The sequence below is a fragment of the Spea bombifrons genome, chromosome 4, assembly GCF_027358695.1.
Source record: "Spea bombifrons isolate aSpeBom1 chromosome 4, aSpeBom1.2.pri, whole genome shotgun sequence".
Taxonomy (NCBI): domain Eukaryota; kingdom Metazoa; phylum Chordata; class Amphibia; order Anura; family Pelobatidae; genus Spea; species Spea bombifrons.
The window spans coordinates 85,460,536-85,484,985 of NC_071090.1; the positions used below are offsets into that span (position 1 = coordinate 85,460,536).

General features: G+C 39.8%; 1 protein-coding gene across 2 annotated transcripts; it reads right to left on the reverse strand.

The window, feature by feature from the left end:
- Nucleotides 1-518: 518 nt before the first annotated feature.
- LOC128492496 (ras and EF-hand domain-containing protein-like) lies at nucleotides 519-24,073 on the reverse strand. 2 transcript variants are annotated; one of them, XM_053465075.1, is made up of 17 exons: nucleotides 23,258-24,073; nucleotides 18,623-18,778; nucleotides 17,235-17,325; nucleotides 15,453-15,548; nucleotides 14,153-14,230; nucleotides 10,955-11,070; nucleotides 7,354-7,422; nucleotides 6,559-6,637; nucleotides 6,142-6,191; nucleotides 5,293-5,497; nucleotides 4,715-4,831; nucleotides 4,027-4,174; nucleotides 3,169-3,250; nucleotides 2,633-2,747; nucleotides 1,645-1,758; nucleotides 1,474-1,550; nucleotides 519-918 (listed from the first exon to the last, which is right to left on the reverse strand). In XM_053465075.1, exons 1-17 carry the CDS (start codon nucleotides 23,569-23,571, stop codon nucleotides 822-824), a joined length of 2,004 nt encoding a protein of 667 aa, XP_053321050.1. In that variant the 5' UTR covers nucleotides 23,572-24,073; the 3' UTR covers nucleotides 519-821. The 2 variants fall into 2 exon arrangements, with proteins under 2 accessions (XP_053321050.1, XP_053321051.1); XM_053465076.1 differs by lacking the exon at nucleotides 23,258-24,073 and adding an exon at nucleotides 19,975-20,049.
- Nucleotides 24,074-24,450: the final 377 nt, after the last annotated feature.

Here is a 24,450-nt window from a genome sequence, read left to right on the forward strand (position 1 = left end):
ATGGGCTATTTTATTCTTCAGCATTTTTTTCCATTTGTTATATAAATATATATGTATAAAAAGAAAATGTTCAATATAAAATGTGTTTCCTTAGAACCCTGTGAATTTGCCCAATGGGTAGCAGCCAGTCAAGGTGCCCAAGCGCCAGGTAATAGAGTCAGCCTCCTGCAACCTCCAAGCCGTTACTGATGTAGGGTCACAGCCAGGCTCAAGGATTTAGAGAGAAAAAGGTTTTACTTGGAGACAAGCAACGTCCCAGAAAAAACACACAACCCCCAGTGCTGTGACAAATAAGGAAATCATACATTTAAAAGCCTCATAGAGGAGTGCCGGTGTGCTGCCGTCCAGACAAAACAAGCTGTACTTTTAAAACTTCTATACAAATTGTCTTTGGTAGTCAACCATCTACCCAACGGCTGTGCGATAGAATGTTCAATCGTTTTGATATATCAAGTATATTAAAAAGTGAGTGTTTAATTAAGTAACGGCACTTGTGTGTTTAGGGGGTCCCGAAAGACACAACGGAACAGAATGCCTCATACATGAAATAATTATTCCCCTGAGCACACACGCAGAGGGTCTCGGTCCCATGACAACTATTTCCCAATCTTGGGGATTTGGATGTGTAACCTGTGACCAAACGTTTACCGAGTCGGTCTTAATACAGCAGCTTCTGTTAGTCCAAAGTGACTTCTTAAGGCATAGAGTCCTTCACAGTTAGCGTGTCCTATTTGAAAAGCTTTTTTTGACCAGTTTGTATTTATTCCTTCATATTTTTCCATTGATGGGCACGCTGCGGAAGTTTTGGCATGTGCGTGTGACTAAATCTTGCAACAATTGGCCTTTTTTTCTGGAATACTGAGTTTGGTCACGGTGTCTGCATTTTCCTCTGTCGGATCCACCGTCTTCTTTACTTCTCTACACAAAGAACACAATATTGTTAGCCGCAAATATATTGTGTTACATTTTTTTTTTAATCTAGCAGGAAAGAAATAAAAGTTACAGTTTCAATCTGCAGACTTCAGTCAGTACGGAATATAAGACCCAACCCTTCTCCTGTATGAAAAGCTTGGTTATCCTTGCATAACAAGTATTTAAAGTGTTAAAGGGTCCATGGTAGCCCCTAAACAATGCATATCATATGCTTTATTCACAGGATTCTTGCCAATAATTGGCTGGGGAATACCCCCATGTATTTGCAACAAGGAGGACACCATGTTAATTTAAAGGAACCTCTGCCTTATCAGAGCCAGCAGATTCCTGGGAAGACCCTTCATAATGCATAGTAAAGTCATTGAGTTGAGACATCCAGAGAATACATTTTGCTGGGATATATCCACACATGGTAAAGTAAAAGGTTTCTGGCACACAACTTAATTTACCAATAACACTTATTTTGAATGAAACTGATGTATTTTAACCCATGGGTGATACAATTGGAGAGTTTTCCCGCAAAATCTCCCGGTAACACACCTCGCAAGGTGAAGAACGGCTTCCACCACGTTGGTCCCATCCTTTGCACTCGTCTCACAGAAGAGGGAGCCATAGGCCTGCAGATACAGAAATGTGAAACGAGACATCAAGCACGGGCTTATCCGGAAGCGGCGGATGTGATCCATGTCTGCCTACAACGGATCTCCTTACCATGGCCAGCTTCTCCCCCATTGAGGTATGAATAAAGCCCGATTCCGTTCTCTCAGGCCTCATGTCTGTTTTATTTCCAATGAGCATCAATGGGATAGGTTTGTCTGACGAGTTCTTTAAAAACAGAAAGCAATATTAAAACGGTGAAAGGGGACTTAATTATAAATAATCATAGGACACAGAAGTCTAAAGTTTCCACTTGAAAAATTTTATGAAATATTTTCAAAACCGGTTTTCCACACTTTGCTGCCCTTAGCACACATAATCAGATAAGGCTACAAGAGGTTTAGTTTTTTTGGGGGGAAATTAAGAAAATAAAACTGTATAATGTCACATGATAAAAATTACCAATAAAACACACAAAAAATCTCCATTATTTTCCTATTTTTCAAACCAATTAAAGTAATGAAAATTACTTCAAAGTAAAATGATCTAATACAGGTTGTTATACATCTACATGTATGTGCGATACGTGTAGACTGCACACACAGCTCATGTAGGTGACAAATCACAGGGAAGGTGCGTATCAGATGGTGTTAAATGCAATAATTATACTAAAGAAATGCAACTTAGGCAGAACATTGGCTTGCCCGCAAAAATGCCACCCTTAATTCACCCATGGTGCAGCTGCTTTTGTGGACTACAAATCCCCTAAGTCTGGTTGCCTGCAGCACATCCCCTACATGGCTGGCAAAGGCTAAAAAAGGTACCATTCACCTATATATATATATATATAACTTTACTCCTGGTTAACAAGCCATTCTGTTGCAATTAAAGAAACCCATGGAATGAGCCTGGTGATTGCTCCACGTTCACCATTTTCCACCATAAATGTTATTCATACAAGAGCCTTTTTGTGAACGTAACATGCTTTATAATGCCATATATATGACTAGCTTTCATTTCAGGTTAAATCTGGATTTTAGTGCTAATGTAATTGTAAGTGTTGTGCTTCCACGACAATAGATGAAGGATCAAAAACTCATACCTTAATCTCATCAATCCACTGCCGCACATTGAGAAAGCTGGCTTCGGAGGTAACGTCATACACTAGCAGAACACCGTGTGCCTTGCGGAAGTAAGACTTTGCTATACTGCGGAACCTATATTCACATACATAATGTCATTAATTTAACTTGGAAAAAGGGCCACAAACTCCAACTACATACAAGATCAATAGTATACTATATCATATATATCCAATTTATACATACACGTATATAAATGTACTCACATTATGCAAATTATAGGATACTGGGGAACTTTCCATTAAACTTTTTTTTCAAAATAATATGGTTTCTTTAAAACTATGAGCTTAGCTTACAATCTAGAGTGCAATAATGGCCAAATATTAAACAATATTCTAAATGTTTTGGGTTTTTTTGCCTTGATCATAAATGTACATTTTAAAATCATGTTTATGTAAGAGACATTAATGATCAATATGAATGCAAGTATGTTATATTCTGCTTACAAATGTGTCATTTACATTCCTATCGGGGGGTTGAGAAGGTTTGTTCTTACCTTTCCTGGCCGGCCGTGTCCCAGATCTGTAGCGTTGTATGGTCTCCATCAACCATGAGCTTCTTTATCTGAAAATCGACCCCTTAAATGGGAAAAAATCATAAGTCAGGAAGGGTTAGTACAGCAGTGTGAAGGCCAAGCGGCTTCATAAATACCAATACACGGAAACACATAGCAGGATTGTATTAAACAACTATAAGATCTCCTGGAGGATTAGGTTTTTAAAAATGGAAAAGCAAACACTTAAATGTTCTAATCTGGATGAGAAATACACCGTATGTTCCTTCTTCAAACAAACAACCACTTTGATTTTACGAAGGGAAAACTTTGGATCAATATGAATCCGCACAAAACAGCGTGATATACGATTGTCCGGGTTATCACTATAAAAAGGTTCTTACTTTGGAAAACAGGTAAACTAAATTCCTAAACTATAACAGTCTAGGATTTAAATCCATCGGTGGGGAAAAAAGAAAAAAAAATAATATCGCTGCCAAATGTTAGCAAGAACTCTTGATCACCCCAGAGAAATGAGTGAAGTTGCGGAGAAATAGCCTTGAGTTTTAATGTCTGCAAATACTATGCAGAACACTCAACTCTTCTGGGAAGGGAAAAAACGCCAGTAAAAAAAATAACAAAAGTTATTTTCAACTGCCCTATAAACTCACTCAATTCCTTACTAAACCCCAGAAACACAATGGTCACACGTGGAAATAGATTCTAGAGCTTCAATAAACCTACAATGACCATAACAAAGACATTATATGTTACAGTGCAACGTAAGGTAAGTTCTAAAGTTCTAAATATTCTCTGTAACTGAAAAGAAAAAAAAAAAACAAAAAAAACATTTAAAACAACCTAACGTGGTTGCAATGTCTCCTCTGAACTCGTTCAAACACAGCCGTAAGAGGAAACTGGATTTCCCCGAGCCAGCATCCCCAGCAAGCACAAGTCTGTATATCGGACTGGAAGTCTGAGACCCTTCCTCCAACACCATCCCTTCTTTCTGTGAACAGAAGAAATGATCATCAGTGACGTATTTGTGGGGTTCACTGACCTTGGCCTGACCCTGGACAGGACGCCTTGCTGTCCCCAAGATCCACCGTGGTAAGTGGGTCTGTCCCCTGCTGTGGGTCTTCCTCCCACAGAGTGCCGGGATATGACATCAAATCCTGAAGCTCTACAGTAGTTTAGGTTCAGAAGTGACTACAAATGTCTACAAAGACCTCAGTGTAAACGGTCATTGATTTCCCCAACCCGGGCATACTAGAGAGGACAAAATGACACATGAAGATGATCCAGCCCATAGTAAAGAGGTCCAGATGCGTCCCCCCATCATAGACCCTAGGCCGCTCAGCGGCAGACTGCAAAGACTCGTATTTAATTAGAAAGACCTTGCCATTTGGGTTTTATTCACTGAACAGAGATGAAGACTGTATGGCATGATAACAGAAACAAAATATGCTATAGACTATTTTACACGTGTATTTCATATGCTTTGAAGGCAACAACCCATACTTAGAGATGACATTATAGTTTTACTCACTTTTGGCGTAAATGCAGGGAGTCGCCTCTTCGAGGAAACGGTGGAGCCACTACGGCTTACAGGTCGGGACGGAGTCCACTTTATCCTTCCAGCTATCTCCGACCTGGTTTCTAGTGCCTGGTAAATTACATTCATATACATTATGTACAGTATATTTACCCCACCGGGGATGAGCCATAACATTGGGCAGCATGTGAAGGTCAGACCTACTTTTTGGGTTTTCTATGCATTCCAATGTGCTTTGGACTGGGTGTGCACTTCCAGTGTCTTGGAAGGAGTTGCCAACCAGGCTAAACGTTGCCAGCACCCCTTTGCATATTTAACATACATAACTTGCAGGATCCGATTCCTCAAAATGAAGAGAAGAACTACAAGCTTTTCTTTTGTAAAGGAAACCTCATGATTCATTTGGGCATAACTGAAACAAAGCCTTGTTCTCCCTATGTCAACTACAATTTTTGTGGATGCATGTAAAGTAAACATTTTGTAATCTGTTGTGTGTTTAAGCACTTTTTTTTTTATAACTAGGAATTCTTACCCCCATAAACAAAGCACTAGTGAAAACAAAAAAGAGTTACCTCTCCATCAGAATTCAAGTAAGAAGCACTTTCTCCCCAGGGCTCCTCCGAACTGTTACTGTGTTCACTTCCGTATTCACTAGGGCAGCTCTCCACATCGCTGTAACCCATGCTGCGGGGTAGTGAAACCCCACTGTCTACACACTTGTCAGCCCACAAAGCAACATCAGACAACCTCAGGTAAGGATCTTCTTCAGCCGCATATCTAACAAGAAATTCCATGCATTATACTCAGGCCATACCTGACTTTTGCGATCACTTTCTAAGCTTGTTTAATTAAATGACGTTCCAGACACCTCATTGGTCATCACCTGACTGTTTTCACGTGACGTACCTGGCCCGTCAATGGACGTTAAGGGGTTAAGCAAATCGGACCCTTACAATTTAAAGGGCATAAGTATGCCCATATGTAAAGTATAATGTTTTCGTCACACAAATCCTTAGGAATTATACCTTTTCTATGAGCCTCTTGGATATTTTGTGTGGAAACTCTCACTGGAAGGGTATCTTTATACATATTTTTGCGTTACACATACAAATGTATTCACTTATTATTTGGGTGTGCAGACACTTGTCTGTTTTTAAAAAGGTATTTAGTGTATATGTATGGGTAAGGGACACATGTATTCTTTCATTAATAAATAAAACATTAAGAAACATGAGCAACCAATTTGTTTTATTATTTTTTTTAACAAAAATAAGGCACTGAATATGCTAGTAAATATTATCCCATTTTATTTATAGGGCACCAGAAGATCAGAGGCACTGTTACAAGGAAGAATAAAAAACAAGGTTTTGGGGAAATGTTCATGCAAATAAAAGAGTTGCATAGATGCCAACACATCTTACCTGCTGTAGGTAATCACAGGAGTATCTCTATTACTGTTGGGAGAGGAATGCTGGAGGAAGAAATGGTAACAATAGATTACAGAATTCAATGTGACACCCATTATTCTATAATATTTGGAACACGGTACACAGGACCAAGTATCAGAACACCTTACCTAATAAAAGGGCCTGTTTTACCAGTTCAAGTGAACACCGGAAACATATTAATCACCTTGAATTCCAATACCACTGATGGGTCCCCAAGGCTGACTTTGGACTATAACTTCAGAACTACATGTAAACATTAGCATACAATACATTATTATCTACTGCCTAAACAGTGAACATTAAATTGCCAAAATTCTACTCTTGTGGTAAATATAAAACAAGATTAAAAATGTATATTGCATTCAAAGATTGGAAAGACAATTAACTCACCCGTTTTCTTTCATTTTCGATGGTTGTGAGTGCAGACCGCATGCTGTCATTGTTGTCATACAGAGACTTGTTGGCTTCACTGTGTATATAAAACGCATTATACACCTTAGTTTTATAGAAAGTATTGAATTCTGGGAAAAACATGCTACCCCTGAGCAAGGTCATGATGTAACTGGATTAAAGTATGTGCAACATCCAGTGTCATATATACCGGTATATATATATACTTGAACCTCTCTTTAGAGATGATGGGTCACGAGTACCAAAACAGTAATTTACTAGATGTCCTACAAAAATGAGCTTTCAAAATTATTCTATACCATTGGTCCCCAAATCTCTATGAGACAGGTTTTTAGCATATCTTTAAGGCAGGTAGCTCATCTGTTATCTCTGTATTTCTGACAAATCCTCTAGTACCAATAAATAACAGCAGCCCATTGATACAAAATGAGCCAATGGGGTAGAAGTGGACATAAAGTATATTTTTCTGCTAAACATACATATATTTGCTAGCCATTTGGAAAAAAAAATACCAGTAACACTTGAGTACAGGTACATATGTGGGTAGCCCAAATCCTAAGACCCACCACCATGGCTGTAGCAAGGGGGAATCCCTACACAGATGAATAGGCATATATTCATATTTCTGTGTATTCTGATCCAAATCATTAAGATTAGCGCCCATTACGCCTGTTATAATCTCTCTAAAATATCCAGTATTATATGAACTATTTCAGAAAGGTAACAGGATACCAAAGCATTTCCATTTATTGTCCAAGGGGAAGTGAAACTCACTTTAGTATCTGGATTTTATTGATGTACTCTCTGCTTTCATCTATCATCGAGTTTAGCATTTCCTTCTCTCTGTAACAAAGAAAATAGCCGTGCATATTATCTACATTTAAATAGGATCATATGACAAGCAAGATTCAAAATCAAGGTAAGTATGCGCTAGATTCCGACCTATTTGTCAATAGTGCACTGTAATTGCTTTTATATTTAACAAATAATAATTTAGAGAGAGTCTAGCATTCAGCATATCTGTTCATAAGCCAAATCAAATAGAATTAGCTTTTTTCATATGCTACTGTTTATTGACTGATGATGTAGGGTTGGGACTTCAGAGGCCTTTATGGGCCATAAGAAAAAATCATTTAAGGCTCTCTCTCTCCTTGACCCAAGATTTCTAAATGCACAATGGAATAATAAATCTGTTTCATACTTTGCATCAAACAGCCATGGGCGTAGGAACCCCTAAAAATCTGGGGGGATAGCATTTTTACTGGTAGGGTATATTCTTGTTCAGTAAACTGGGAATTGTTCATGGCAAATTTTATATAAATGTATGTGTGGTGTGTGTGTACAATTTCCGCACAAAAAAAGTATCATGTTCAGTTTTCACAGACAAGCTCTTTATTAAACAAACAGGTCAAAGAAAATTAACCAAAAGTTTGGCCTATATTTCAGTTATTTCACTTAGAACAACCGGTAATAATACTTTAAGTAATGCACAATTGCCAAAATTTTAACAAAAGATCCTACAGAAATGCAATGATGCAATTAACCCTTTCCGCATTTGTGGTCTGGGAGCAGACAACACTTAAATACTCTTATAGAAATATTTTATTAACTGCAGGCAGAGTAAGACCCTACAACCAACGCACTGTAGTGGTTATGGTGCAAAGTAGCTGTTTTGCACACTGGGGCACAGTCATGATCCCCAAAACTGTTCCCACAAAGTTAGAAGCATAGTGTTGTCCAAAATGTCTTGGTTTATCACCTTCAGCTCATAAAACGTTCTACTGGATGAATGGGAGAAAATTCCCACAGAAACTCACAAAAAGACAAATCTTACAACCACAGATGGACCCCACTGGACACGGCCACAGAGACTACTATGATGTATTGAAGGATCCATCTAAGACTCCTAACACTTCATACACACAGGAACATATCCACACACTTAAACACTTGAATAACATACACACGCATGCACACACTTACGTACACACACACAATGGGTTAAACATGTGTTACAGGGAATCATAATCTTCCCTTTAAGTACGGCATGCCTGCTCATACCCACATATGCACTGCTCTTACGCATGCCTGCCCACAAAAACACACGTATACGCTGCAATTGCCTGCACATACACACTTGCCAGTACTCACACTTATGCACTACCCTTATACACGCCTGCCCAAACATACATAATCTGCTCACACACACATGCCTCCCCATAAATATACACTGCCCTTGCACATACTTACACAGACATATACACTATAAGACAAATACACTCCTTATATACACACATATACACTGCCCATACAGATGTACACGTATACAATGCCCATACACACGTACACATATACACTGCCCATACACACATACACATATACACTGCCCATACAGATACACACATATACACTGCCCATACACACATACACATATACACTGCCCATACAGACGTACACATATACACTGCCTATGCAGACATACACATATACACTGCCTATACACACGTACACATATACACTGCCCATACACACATACACATGTACACTGCCCATACACATATACACATATACACTGCCTATACACACGTACACATATACACTGCCCATACAGACGTACACATATACACTGCCTATGCAGACATACACATATACACTGCCTATACACACGTACACATATACACTGCCCATACACACACATATACACTGCCCATACAGACATACACATTTACACTGCCTATACAGACGTACACATATACACTGCCCATACAGACATACACATATACACTGCCTATACACACATATACATATACATATACACTGCCCATACACACACATATACACTGCCCATACAGACATGCACATATACACTGCCCATACAGACATACACATATACACTGCCCATACACACATACACTGTCTATACAGACATACACATATACACTGCCCATACAGACATACACATATACACTGCCCATACAGACGTACACATATACACTGCCCATACAGACGTACACATATACACTGCCCATACAGACATACACATATACACTGCCCATACAGACGTACACATATACACAGCCCATACACATATACACATATACACTGCCCATACAGACATACACATATACACTGCCCATACAGATACACACATATACACTGCCCATACAGACGTACACATATACACTGCCCATACAGACGTACACATATACACTGCCTATGCACACACATATACACTGCCCATACAGACATACACATATACACTGCCCATACAGACGTATGCACATACACGCACATATACACAGCTGCCCTATACACATATGCCTGCCCAAGTGCCCATACACATACCTTATCATATGTATATACACACACAAATCTACCATCAGACCCCCCCACCTTCGTTCTCCACATCAGACCCCCTCCCACCTTCATTCTCCACATCAGACCCCCTCCCACCTTCATTCTCCACATCAGACCCCCTCCCACCTTCATTCTCCACATCAGACCCCCCAACCCACCTTTGTTCTCCACATCAGACCCCCTCCCACCCACCTTCATTCTCCACATCAGACCCCCCTAACCCACCTTTGTTTTCCACATCAGACCCCCCCCCACAACCTTCGTTTTCTACATCAGACCCCCCCACAACCTTCGTTTTCTACATCAGACCCCCCCACAACCTTTGTTCTCCACATCAGACCCCCCAATAATCAACCATCCACCCACCTTGGTTCTCCACAAATCTTACCTTTTCTTCCTTCTTCCTCCTTTCTGCTTTCTCTTCCTTCTTCCTCCTTTCTGATTTCTGTTCTAACTTTCCTTCTGTTTGCCGCTCGCAGTCTGTGCAGTGCGGCTGCGCACAGCTGTTTCTGCTGAGCGCCGGGGCTGGATATAAACGTCATATCCCGTCGCCCCGGCGCTCAGTTACAGACAGCTGGTGAGTGTGACCTTAATGCAGCTGCAGGACTGGTTGGGGAGATCACGGATTTCCCTAACCAGTCCTGCAGGCTGCAGCTGCCGATCGGGCAGCTGTGAGCACCCTCACAGCTGCACCCGAGTGCGCTCACCCTGGGGGGGATTTCTATATTATCGGTCCCCCCCGCATGATTTCCTGGGGGGGATCCGTCCCCCCCGGTTCCTACGCCCGTGCAAACAGCAGCTCGATACCCTGATTACCAAACAGCAGCTTTTCTATTCACCAAAATGTAGTTTCTCTTACATAAAATATGGACCAGTATTTAGAAAAGATGGGTAGAGATTATATATGCGTTACATTAGCCTGGTATATGCCTCAGTGATGATACACAAACAGGAGAGCTTATAAATGTATTATAAATTAGAGAGAACTGTTCAGGACATCATTATCCAAGTCTTATACCTCTCATGGTGCATCTGCTGTTCAGTAAAGTTATTCTTCAATTTGTCCAGCTCAGTTTGCAACAACGAGACATTGGTTTGGGTCTCTAATAAATTCCGCTTCAAGAACTCGTTCTCCTAAAAAGCATTATCAATATTATAAATAATAACTATAAACCAAGTTGTTTTAAAAAGCATGCGATATATTTCATTTTTACATAATATTAATATTCATGAACTCAGGCAAGTGTTGGCTCCCCATGGATTTCCACAAACCGAACATGCCTCTGCGTTTCCGCTGGTTTACAAACATCTAAAAGCAGGTCATGCGTTGTTGGTAAACTCTTTGATGATATACGGTTTGGTGTTTAGCGTCTCTGATAGTTGGTTGTTGAGGCTGATCAATACAATTAGGGACTATCAGCTCTTCAACAGTATTTTACATAAAATAATCAACCTCAGTAAAAGGACCCAAGATAATAATGTTTATATATTATTAGAGATAAGAATTGTACACATCACTATGAATACAGCTTGATTTCAACACTACATGTCATACGTAAACCAATATTAGACCTACGGCATTTATGAATCAAATGGTGTATTTTAATTTATTTAATACATTGCTGCCCTGCTTAGCAGCTGCTATCCAAACACACCAGACAAAACATTTTCCGATTCAACAAGCCTTACCATTGTTAGGATTCACTGGTATTTGGGTCAATTATGCCAGAGGATAGCTCATACATGGTATAATAAATGATCTGACCCAAAAAACTTTCAATATTATCCTTTCCGCAGTCAATAACATTCTATTGTAATGACTGCAAAAGGGAGCAATCAAATGTTGCAAGTAATTCATAATAAGCTGTTATCTGTCAAGAAGTAAAGATTAAACTCCTTTTATTCAAGCAAGGTTTTTTCAACCAATGAGATAATATGCCTGGGACCTAGATAGTCTCAAAAGCTTGCAATCCATTATACGTCAGTTAACCAAAAAAGGTATCATTTTTACCAAATGAAAAAATTCATTATATGATATCTATTAGGGAATAATATAGAGGAATCATCCCCAGAACGTGTGATCCCGAGAATCTGTCCATTCGCCCTCAATTTAGGCAAAAACCCTGGGGGCTCACAGTTAGTATAATAACAAATTGTTATTTATTGATGTATGTAGCATCATCATATTCAGCAGCATGGTATAATGGGTAAGCATGGCATAACAACAGATCTACCATATACAACACAAATCTCTGGTAGTGAACCCCTGTCTTTAATTTGATACTGCCCAGGGGGCTATTGCCCTCCTGCCATCCTTGCCAGCTCCCCCACCTGCAGGTGTTAGTGCTTTCCCAGCATCCCTTGTTGCCTCTGGTTGGCCTGCATCAACGCTGCACATGCGCAGCTGGCATTCTGCTTAGCCAAGTTAAAAGATGGGAGGAATGCAAAGCCATTCAGGGAATCTCTCATAAAGAGGCAACAGTCTGCGCGTATATGAGCCAATAATTGCTTGACTCATTGTGATTCATTAATCAGTGAAACAAAAAATATACTTTTAAAGACAGACAACACCACCACATCCGGCAGACACCACATTGTCTTTGATTTGAGGGTGAGGGACGTTACAAGGCCGTGTCTGTTGGTTGGGACCAGGGGCTTCATTAATCTATAATTTTTAGCTTTTTTCCCCCACTTTCCCTTCTCTTTTCTCCTCCTTTCTTCCTGTTACTACCATGATTTTCATTGCTTGAGTTATCACTTATAGAGCATACTGCAAGCAGCTGAATACTGTCAGGCTTCCCGAGGACAAATTGTATTACCACATGCACAGAATGATTGCATGGATCTCATTGCATAACCCAACTTTCTTTTATGTTATTGTTGTATACTTATTGCAGGGTAGTCTCTCGAGTCATATTCATTTTACCAGCTGCAATATACATGTTGTCCATATATGCTTGGAAGCATAGCCAGGACCATGAGTGAAACAAGCATTTTAACTCGCTCCTATCATTAAAATGACACTAAATGTTTAACTTAAAAAAAAAAAAACAATAGTAATTTTAATTTGGATTTTTAGCAATTTGTTTTCTTTCATTTTGGTTTTTAAGTTATGGATCATCCAATCCAAACAAGGAGACTACAAAGAGCTGTCTGTTTTACATAAAGTGTGTTCAGACAGATCCTTTCAGAAGTTCAGTGAGTGAATGAAAACGTAATCCATGCATGCACCCATACCATTAACACATGCACAGTTCAAACAAAGAGAAAGTCTCTTGTAGGTCAACACTTCACTGATCTAAGGCCAAACCACAAACATGCCAATTGGATTCCGTCCCAAAAAAGAGAGTTATATAACTGCTGTTTGGCATAGGATATAAAGTAATCTCACACAAATTATCTAAAAGTATAAAAGTTGTTAGAGAGGGACCCACACAACCATTTTACTTAGCCCCCAGGCCCTATCCACAAGAATGAATAGCCCTAACTCTATTTAGCAGTCAGGGCGGCATGTGATTGTAGGGATAGAGGGGTCATGTAGAGGTCAGGTTAGGTTAGAAGTTACATTAAAAAAGTAGAAGATTCTAGCTGTGCTCGCGCCTCTTTCTTTGCGGCGCTTTTTGCGCTCGAGGGCATCTCGAGCCACTTAGTTTAACCACGCTTTTGCCTGCTCTGAGGTAAAGTATATCTCACGCTGCGCAAAGGGCGGGATTTCATTCTATAAATAGAACTTGCTGAGGTGCGTTCCTGACACACCTGCAGCGAACTGCTAGCTGCCTGCACTGATCTCTTTGTAGCGTCTGGTGAGCAGCAGCATAGCGGGAGAGCCAAGGGTACGAAGATGGAAGAACTTCTTCAAAGGCGCCCACCCTCCCAACCAAAAAAAAATTGTCGTGTCTTTTATTGGGGTTAAGGTTACCCTATGAGTAATCTATGAGAAAAGAGGGTGAACCAGTTGTATTTGACCAAGTATCTAAGTATGGTTGCACTCTGGGGCTTGGGCCAAGAGTGCTTTATGGTTATAAAGTGTCTGTCGATGTAAGTAATTGGTTGATGTTACATTGTAAGCTAAAAAAAAAAAAAAGACCACGGCCTGTTTATCCAATACAAAGTTGTCAAAGTTGATATGAAAATAGTTTGTTGAAACTAGTTTATTTGTTGTTGGTGCATATCCCTTACAATCACATGACGTTATTTCCTTGTTATGATTGCTTACCTGTGACAAATCAAAGACTTTGTTTCTCAGCTTGGTGCATTCTTCTTTGGATTCCATGAATCTTTTCTCCTCTTCTTGCTTAAAAGTAAAAATATGACATTATGGGGATTGAAACAAAAAAATAAAAATGACATTGGCTTGGCAAACAGTGCGCTAATGTTTCAGTAACTGTTCAGGGCATTAGTTCTCAAAATTGAGTTTGTGGTTGACATGTGGTCCACCAGTAGATTGCATGGCTTTCAAGTGGCCCTTACTACAGAAAAAAAGACATTAACATTAATAAAACTATATAAACTTATTAGTAAAAAAACGCACATGCACAAAAAAAGTGTGCTCATTACTAGACATCTTGGCTAAACTTTTGCAGTTAGATTCCTCCAGTTAGAGCTTGACAAATAGAATCCTTATTTCAGTCACCCCATCAGCGTAATGGCATGTAAATAAAAGCCCAGTCGAACCCTGGCCGACCCTTTGTGAACAAAGGAGGCAGGAACACAGCAGGCTAAGTAACGCAATGTGAGAGAGAGAGGGTGAGTGAGGTTTGTTGGTATGAGGGTGTGTGTATGTGTGTTAGCAGAATTTACTTTAACAGAGAATAATCTGTTTGTTAAACCTACACCAGAAGTATTTCCTATGAATGTCAGTATACAAATCAACTTCCCCATTAATGAAACAAGTTACAGCAGTTGCTCTTCCTCTCGGTCAGTTCCGAATTATATTTCTCCTTTCCTGTTAAATGGATTATGAATTTAACATTTTGACTTTATCGGGAAGCTGGGAACGGGACGAATGCTTATGGGGGATTCTGATGACTGGATGTCCCTTTAAGTAGGAGCAGAGTTAGATGCACGTGTGATGATTTTCTGATTTCTTAGTGGTGTTTTCATAGGTTGTGTTCTAAAGTTTGAGAACATATGTGTGTACATGACTTAATACCGTGTAATTACAGTGTCTAATACCTACAAGCAAATCGTTAATCTAAAGGGCAATAAAGCAGATATTTGCATCCCTGCCGCCAAGAGTAAACAAGCAAACGCCACTCGTTTCGGTTATTTTATTCTGGTTAGTGGACGACTAGAGAAGACATTTACTGTACCAATAGGCGTAAAGCGTTTCAAAGCATCACTTCATGTATAGGTTGATACAGTATAATGTTTTAGTAGTGCAAGGTCCACCTGATAAGTGAATTGGGAAAACAGGATCTAACCCCATTCCTTAACCGTCAGCCTGTCGTTAACACAATGAATATAATTTCATACGTTCTCATCACAGCGGATCAATAAACTTTGTCGCGGATTACCTTTGCCAGCCTCTCAATCTGTGCCTGCAGGTCAGATATCTCCACCTCATGCTTTGCTTGTAGGTCCTGGATGGCAAACTCATGTTTGTGCTGCTCCTACAACATAAGTGAGAACACTCAGTAAAAGGTGATACCAACAGAACCACAGCAACATTATATCATGTGCAATCTCGGCAATACATTTAGATGGGAACTTGCACTATTTTTTATTACTAGTATTACAGACAAAAGAAAATAATTGGGCTGTTTCTTATACTGATGATTTTTTTTTTGCAGCTCGGTATACGAATTATAGCTACAGAAATGTCATCAAGCAAATGGAAAATTAAGATGTGCAATACACATGAGGAAGATTTAAATATTTCCCACAGCCACATTGTCCAGTAGTACTTTAAATCCTTATTAAATTAATTTTACATTAAACATATAACATATTATAATTTCTGAGAGTTAGTTAACTCTAGAGACAGAAAGGCAGGAAGGCATGAGGGAGGAGGGCTCAGGGTTAATTAGGAGGGCTTTGGATGGGAGCAGGTAGGTTAAAGTTGGGTTCAGTGGGATTATGAGTAGGTTTGTCGTCATTAAATACAGTGGTTGGATAGTGGGGAGGTATTTTCTGGACTTATGCAGTGAAGGAGTTGCCCACCCTTTATACATGTTCAGGCACATCACTGTCATGACATTGGCCAGGGATCTAGAGTAGTGCATGCAGGGTTCCAGGTGGTAGTTATGCTGGTATGTGATAATGTTATATGGTGCCACTTAGCCAGCATTGGTTGCAGCTAGGTGGCTGGGGAGACAAGTTGAGTGCCGGGGCAAGCTTGGTGGTGTTACAAGCAGATTACTCAGACCCAGGAAGATTGCTGTTCGGGGGGTCCTTAAGAAAAAGGGACAATTGTTTGTCTTATGTCATTATCTTGTCTCTCAATAAACAATGTGGCCACTGTGGGGGCTGTGTGCGAATTTAAACATACTTGAGGTGGGCATTTGGCTATCCTGAATCTAAGACAAGAACAAGGACTGATTAAGGTCTGAGTTTTATATCAGCACTAGATGGGCCGAATGGTTCTTATCTGTCATCAGATTTTGTGTTTGACCAGCAACCAATCCTGACAGATAATTTCTCTATAATTAGGTTTGGAAAACCTGTTACTACCCAATATGTAATTATTTGTTTCCCATTTCAGTGTTGCTGACTGTAAATCAAGACAAACAATTCTAATAATAACAAGAACAAGCAAATATGTAAAGTACTTTGCTAAACCGGAAATGTGTATTTGAATTCCCGCCTAGACATCAATACTTATGAAATTTTAATTACAGTATATTTCATGCTCTACATCATTATCTGCTATACACATATCTAATCAACACAATAAATAGACATGTTTTGTAAAGTTAATAGTGAAACTTTTGTGTACAAATGACCACAGCTAACAAAAACTATAGATCACGACTTTACCTAATTTATATGATAAGTGTTGTACATTTTTTTAGCTTAAAGGTAGGGTTAGTTTTCTTTAGAGTTAAATTTCCTTATGCATACTCGTTTGGAATGTATTCTGTCATTTAGGGAACATCTTAACCTAATGGACAATCAGAGTGATTGAAGTGTATGGGTAAGAACTTAGACAAGTATATATTAAGCTCCTTGTGCTCCAAGTACTGATATAATATGATGAGAATATCTATGGTCTAACCTGAAACACAGCATAGCAAGGCAAGAAAGGGACAAGAAGTCTAACCCAACACATGACAAGAAGTCAGGAGCATTCCTCCTACCTCCTCACGGATCTGATGTTTCATCTTGGTCAAGTGATGTTGTAAGTCTTCTTCTAATTCAGCCATTTGCATAGCTGTTGTCTCCTCTGTTCTGTAAAACACACACGTGTAGGTATGATAAGGAAAATACACAGGTGTAACATACCGAGATAAAGTTTAAAAAAAGAACAAACACAAGAATCCAGTGTATATTTACTGTGACTAAAGGGAATGTTTGCCAGGTTAAAATTCCTGGAAGAAATTTGTTTTAGTAGCTCGACTATAAAATATAGTTTTATATTACAATGCAAAACATAATATATGATTCAGCAAGTGAAATACAACAGAGTATCTGTTGTATAGTTTAACTAAATAATTAAAAACTAAAATCAAGAGAATTTTCTAAGCTAGAAATAAAATAACTGAATTAATATAGACAATATGGTAAGAATATTTGGAAATAAACAAAATTATTATTACATGCATAAAAAAAACATAACCAATCAATAAGTCCCTATATTTGCATTTTGTATCTACATAGGCATATTCAATGCTTAATAAGTCCTGTTTATTTTTAAAAAAAACCTACAGGGAATGGGACATTCATGATCTAGAGCCTCAATATAGTCTATACAAATTCATATACTATTCAATAAACACAGACTACACATATAAATCGCCCACTGCGCTACAATATGTTATGTCTGATTCAGGTACTGAATGTCTGATTCAAGTACTGCTTATGAGATAAGCTAACGTTACAATTCCTAATCAACGAAAGACCTAAAACTCTATTTTAACAAGGGTTGCCACTTTTTAATGGTAAGTCAGTATGAAATAATTAGCTTATGATCCTTAACAAATCATTGGGAACAATACCTATGAACATTGGATGCTATAGTCACAATCAATAACGGCACAGCACATATCATCAAATGTCCATGACAATTAGCAAAGCCATGGTCACAATCAATTTGCATATAGATTTGAGAGTCAACATTTAAGTAAGTCGAACAAGAACCGAAACTATCGTTGAATGAAGGCCAAATATTCCATAAAACCCCTAAGCATTGAGGAACACTACTTAATAATAGTGTATCAACACTGTGGACAGAATAATAAAAATGTACTTACAAATTCACGCTGGGCATAAGCAGTCAAGCTTAAAATTAAAAGGATGACAAAATGTCTTCTCTTGAGCCCTGCTTTCTTCTGTTTCCATGCTGTGCTGTTAGCATGTCATCATGGACAATATCCTTAACTACACACACTCATCCTAGTGTTAGCTTCCCCTATGCATGCCCACTGTAGTTGTCATAGTTACTCAATGAAAGGATAAGCGGAGGAAGGCTTTGAACTTCATCTCAGATTCAGCAGATAACCGGATATCTAAGTCTTTTTTCACAAACCTTTTCAGGACCGATTCCAACTTTTCGACGTTGAGCCGCTGAGCCCGAAAGTCATATGACACATTCTCGATCAGCTTCTCGTATTGCTCAAGAAGTCCGGGTACAGAAACTCCCTGGATGTTCTGATGCAAGTTCAACAACCGTTCTTTGGTGGCACTTAAAAGAAAAATTAGATATCCACATTTAAATATGCTCAGAAATACTCACCACTTCCATGTGACTCAGGCTCATAACTATTAATGAGTGAGTTATAAGGGGTGGAGAGTCTTCACCATATACCTGTCCATCCATCTTCCCAAGTTCATAGGACTATGTGCATGCCACAGTTCATTTTAAGAATAACTTGCAAGTGACTTTAAATTGAGAATATGGCAGCTATTTATCTGAAGATGATAATGTCATAGGGTTGTAATTGCTGTGTGTGGATGTTTTGCCCACTAAGCTAAAATTTGGTGATTACTCAAAAGACCTCACATTGAATGTGATGAATGAGCCCAAGTGCTAGGTTGCAATTGTATGGATGCGTGAAGGGGGTACCAATACCCCTTGGGGTTGTGCTGCTACTATGAAATACCAGTGACGGATTTCTAGCAACTGACTAGTTATATATATATATATATATATATATATATATATATTATATATATTATATATATCACACATACACACACACACACACCTAGTATTACATTAAAAAAAGTTATTTATATTGCCAGACACCATATGCTCTCCATTCATTAATCGAGAGGCCGTGAACCAGTATAGTAAATATCCAGCAGTAAAAAGAAGTCAGTCTTCTACAAGTTTAAACTGGGATAGTGAGGAATGTGGGAGGGGAAAGATTTTTTTATCTTCTTCAAACAGGTGTAGCTCTTATGACCAGCCTCACAGCGCTCCAGCACATGAAGAATACCTTCGGTGACATATGTATGACTGTTTACAGTCTAGGTGGAGATATACAGCACTGAATCAGTGACTAGTGATTCATCGCTATAGGCATGGGGCCAAACAAGCTCTGTTATAAAGAGATGGGAATGGATCCAGTTGTTGCCTAGGTGACAGGGAGATAGGTATGCAATTACCATTCCATCCAATTATATATAGATACATTCATTCACACACACACACACACACACACGCACACAGTCTGGCCATAGTAGGTAATATAAAGCTGCAGACGGTATTGGACATACACAGGTCACACACCTAAAAGGCCAGCCATGGCTGTATTTTAAGGTCTTGAAACATGTGTTGGTACATTATCTTAAACTACACGCCATTCTGGCAGACATAGTATTAAGCGCATATGATTTGGGGAAAAGCATCCCCTTTAAGGTTAGTTTAGGATTTACCTTTCACTTAGGACAGCAGCGGCCCGCTTCAGTCTGCTCTACATGCCTTACAGGCGGAATGTCGGCTAAGAGCAGCACACGCTAACTAATAAAAACCCGGTCACCAGGGCAGGTTTTACAGGTCAGACATATCAGAGCAGGAATATGCGTTTGCCAAACAGGTTATGTCAAGCGTGTGTGATAGCAAGGAACATACTTATACCTGGAGGCAACAGTCAGACAGTCTCTAGCATGTTTAACTCTTTTTCTGCCAGGGGTGACAACTAAAGCCTATCAATGGGCACACTAGAATGGGGCTAACCTGTTGCAAAACACTGCAACGCAACCAGATTCCCCCCTCCTTAGGTGCTAAAAGTCTGTATCCCCTCATTTTATAAAACAATAACTTAAAGTTTTGTGTAGTTGAGGCGTACATCTTTAAATATTCTTGGTACAAGGACAGACAGATCAATAGTTGCCGGTTTAGTTTTACAGCGTCACGAAAAAAAAAAATCATATTGAACAGAAACAAGACAACTACTTAACCTGTTCGCAATCCAGATGATTTAACCATAGTTATATACTCGTCCTGAGGATGAGACTGTATCTAACAGCAGCCATGTGGAAAAGGCAGAGACAAACTGGTGATAGCAGGCTAAGAGAATGGAATTAAATTGATATAAAATACAGTTTTATTATTGTTATATCTAAATAAAAAAGTACTGACATCTAGCATAAATAAAAAACAAATTTAAAAAGTTCTTGCTTTGTGTCAAAACCACCTGACACGTTTCACTGTGAAGTTTAGACTACATAAACACTAAATTTCACCTCTTCAAAAAAGCTTGTCGGTGAAACGCGTCAGGTGGTTTTGACACAAAGCAAGCTCCTTTTAAGAAAAATAAATTTATTCTGGATGTCTATTATTTTAGTGAGATATTATATTAAAACTACATTTTAAATCAATTAAATTTCTGTCTCTTAGCCTACTACTTTCAATAGCGCCATCACCAGTTCGTCTCTTTCTTCCTGCGCTCCAAGGTCATTGGGAATGACCTTCTATTTGGCGGCTCAGTTTGTTTATCTCCATCTCTTTCCTCCTTTTCTATTATTTCCCTGGCGCATCAAAAGGTAATCAACATTTATCCCAATCTCATCAACAGGAGGAGAGCCGATTGATTGTTAGACTTTTATGCCACATTCATAAGAGATACCAATTATTCTTTAGGAAATACTAAATGTATGGAAATCAAACCCTAAGATCTGTATAACGGTAAATAATTCAAAATAAAAGATACAAATTTAACATAAGCTCAAATCTGAATGGCAAATATCAATACAACAGCTGTTATGCCAATGTCAACACATGTAATTCATATAATTAGCATCAGTTTTGAACATGGAAATGTTCTATGTTGTGCAATGTGAATGAGGCTTGGAACAATGCAGACATTTAGAGTTACTAAGAAAGAGCAAATTTAGTCATCAGAAGCAAAACAGGAAGAAAATCCATCAGACTTGCTGGAGGGTAGAACAATGAAGCTACTGAGTAATCCGAAAGTGACAATTTGTACAAACGGATAATACAAATTTCCACACTTTTTGGCTTATTCTGCCAATTTTGACACAGTGACTATTCCTTACATTCATTTAGTTAATAATCTTTATGTCGAGAACCATAATTGATTCCTTGCCAGACAGCAACATCTGAAAATTACATATGTTCAGGAAACAGATTAGATCCTGGGGCATATAGCCCTACAGACACTGGAATCTACGGCTATTCAGTCTCAATGTAAATAGCCAAGCTCCACATTCAAACAAACTCAGCAGGAGAAGACAAACTTTTGTACGTACCAAATATAAATGAGGAACCCAAAAACAGTTTATCCTCCTCCTGACTTAATTCTTTCTGTTTAACCAGTGTGTTGACATAGATAGTATCAATGACAAGGGAAGACAGGAACTATTCGGATAGCACTCAATCAGGATTAATTAAAAGAACAATCCTGGCAGTGTGTTTACTGATAGGACCATTCCCAGGGTTGTTTTGGTCATTAGAATGTTAACTGGATAGAATTTAACTCCAAGTTCCTTTGGCACCATAGGACATGTGCAGCGACCATACAACCATCCATGGGAAGGTGGTAAATTGGAGGCCACCTGAGATAGCTTTAGCCACAATCTTATTTGCGGACATGAATCTAAAAAGCTATTCCAGACAGGTGGTATCCAATGAATCAATAAAGAGAACAGAGAAGTAGAGTTTAAAACTGTTAGAGGTTCAACAACCCTGCATACACTATCTTAAGTCAATAGACTCCGATATATTAATTAGCCTTAGGAATTTGTCACTCAAAAGATTTCCACAAGCAACCCCATAAATACAGTGCTGATCAGGCCCAGACTAGCCATTTGGCACAAGGGCAAATGCACTACATTGCCCCATTAGCACCCAATATGCCGTTCAAGTAGCAGATGGGGTGCTGTAGAGTGCGGCCACCAGCTGGGTATGCCCAGTCGCACGCTGTGTGAGCATAAAAATGTCATATCCAGCTGTTGGCCTTCAAGTGCCAGGCCCACCTTGTTATCCCCAGTCCGGCCCTGATACAACTGTAAACTCGCAAGGGAAGGGTCCGCTTCTCCTTCTGCACCAACATGTCTTAACAACTGGCAAAGTTATTGTCCATTTTAAATTGCCTTTGTTAAATATTTTCGCTATTAATAGGGAACCTATTGTCAGAATGCAATAAATGTAATATCATCTCTAATGACCACTTCTGTCCACCTGCCTGCTCAACACCCCCATCCAAAGATTTGTAACCTATAGATTATTTCTCTAAAAAATATTTATTGTTAAAAAAAATAATCAAGGGATCTAAAATTAAAATGATCTGAGGAACAGAAACAGCAGTAATACATTGTAAAATATCCAACGTGCAATAAATCAGGTTGACATTATAGGTGTTTTTTTTCTTGTTTCTGACATTATAGGTGTGTCAGACATTCCTCCAGGTGGCCAAAGGAATAGAAGGAGAACAAAAAGAATCTTCACCTAGAACTTCAGGAAGTTTAACCCCTTTTGTGACAATCTCTATTCACCTGGTTAACCTTCAAGCTCTTGCAGACTCTTGATCCAGGTTATTAAATAGATCAATAAGCTTATAAACAAAGTGAGGAGGGATTGTGTCGGCTTTACTTGCTTCTTAGTAAGAGTCAACACAGAACATGCCTGTTTGTTAGCCCTGACACCCATCACACTCAGCCAGCCAAAGCTTAGCTTGTGTGGGGTAGGGGACCTTACCTGGCCAGGTGCCCCAGCTCTCCCCCAAGCCGGCTGTCCAGCTCCTCCCAGGCAGCGGGTGCTTCAGGTGTATGGAAGGCAGACAGGTTTAGGACTTCGGAAACCTCCTCGAACCGGGCAGAGAAGTCCTGGAAGTTTATGATCCCGTCCCGGTCCATGTCCAGCTTGCGGAATAAGGGTCGTATTTGGCTGGAGTGGACCCCGAGCTCCGTGCACACCGAGGCGAAATCCTCCAGCTCCACCAGCCCGGAGCCATTCACATCGCAAGCGAAGAACAAGCTCCGGAGCTGGGACAGGTCGTGTACAGAACCCATCGGAATCGTTCACAATGGGGGTCTATGACACAGAGGGGACCCCGCTTCTCCCGCGATCCGATGGCTGCTACTGGAAGCAAGCCACTTGTTTCACGTGCACCCTACGGCCGCACTACCCCGCAGTCACTACGCTGCGTTACTATACTCGGAGCAGCTAAAGTAGAGTCCGGTTAGTTCCTCCTAGTAGGGAATGCCATTGATTCGAAACAGCAGACTCTAAAGACGGGGTAATAACGCCAATCGCCTGCTAGGACCTCTTTACGACCGTTCGATCAACACTGATCCAGAAGTTAAAATGATCCTCGTCCCAGGCATTGCCGGGGAGTTCGGTTTCAAACCGGGTCCTACCCCCACATCAGGTTAGCATAAGACACGTTCCTTGTAATGTAAACCGCATCGGTGCCGGAGGTGAAGCCCACAGGTGGGGATTTCCCCTGTGCCAGCTATAAATCGGTAATAGATCAGGAGCAGGGTTCGCTCTACTCCAGTCCTGAAACGTATCGAGCAGCCCTCCATCCCATCGGAGTAACTCCTCCCCATCCACCTCCTGCATCCCCAGGCAGGGCTGCCCTCACCTTGCACAGGCCCCGCCCCTTCCAGCTCCACCTGCCCAGCACTGCTTTGTTCTTCTTTAATCCACATATGAAGTTCTTCCTGCTCTCATGGAATCTGGAATCCCTGAGTAGTTTTGTTTTGGAATCTGCAGATAATTCATTTTAAACATTTCTATTAGTGCCAAACCTCCCAAATTCTATCCCCGAGACATCCCGATGTCCGCAGAGGCAGAGCTCGATGGGACAGTGGGATAGAGTGACAAAATCGGGACTGTCTCACGCAAAGCGGTGCAGTTGGTAAGCATGTGGTGCTCAGATCATTGCT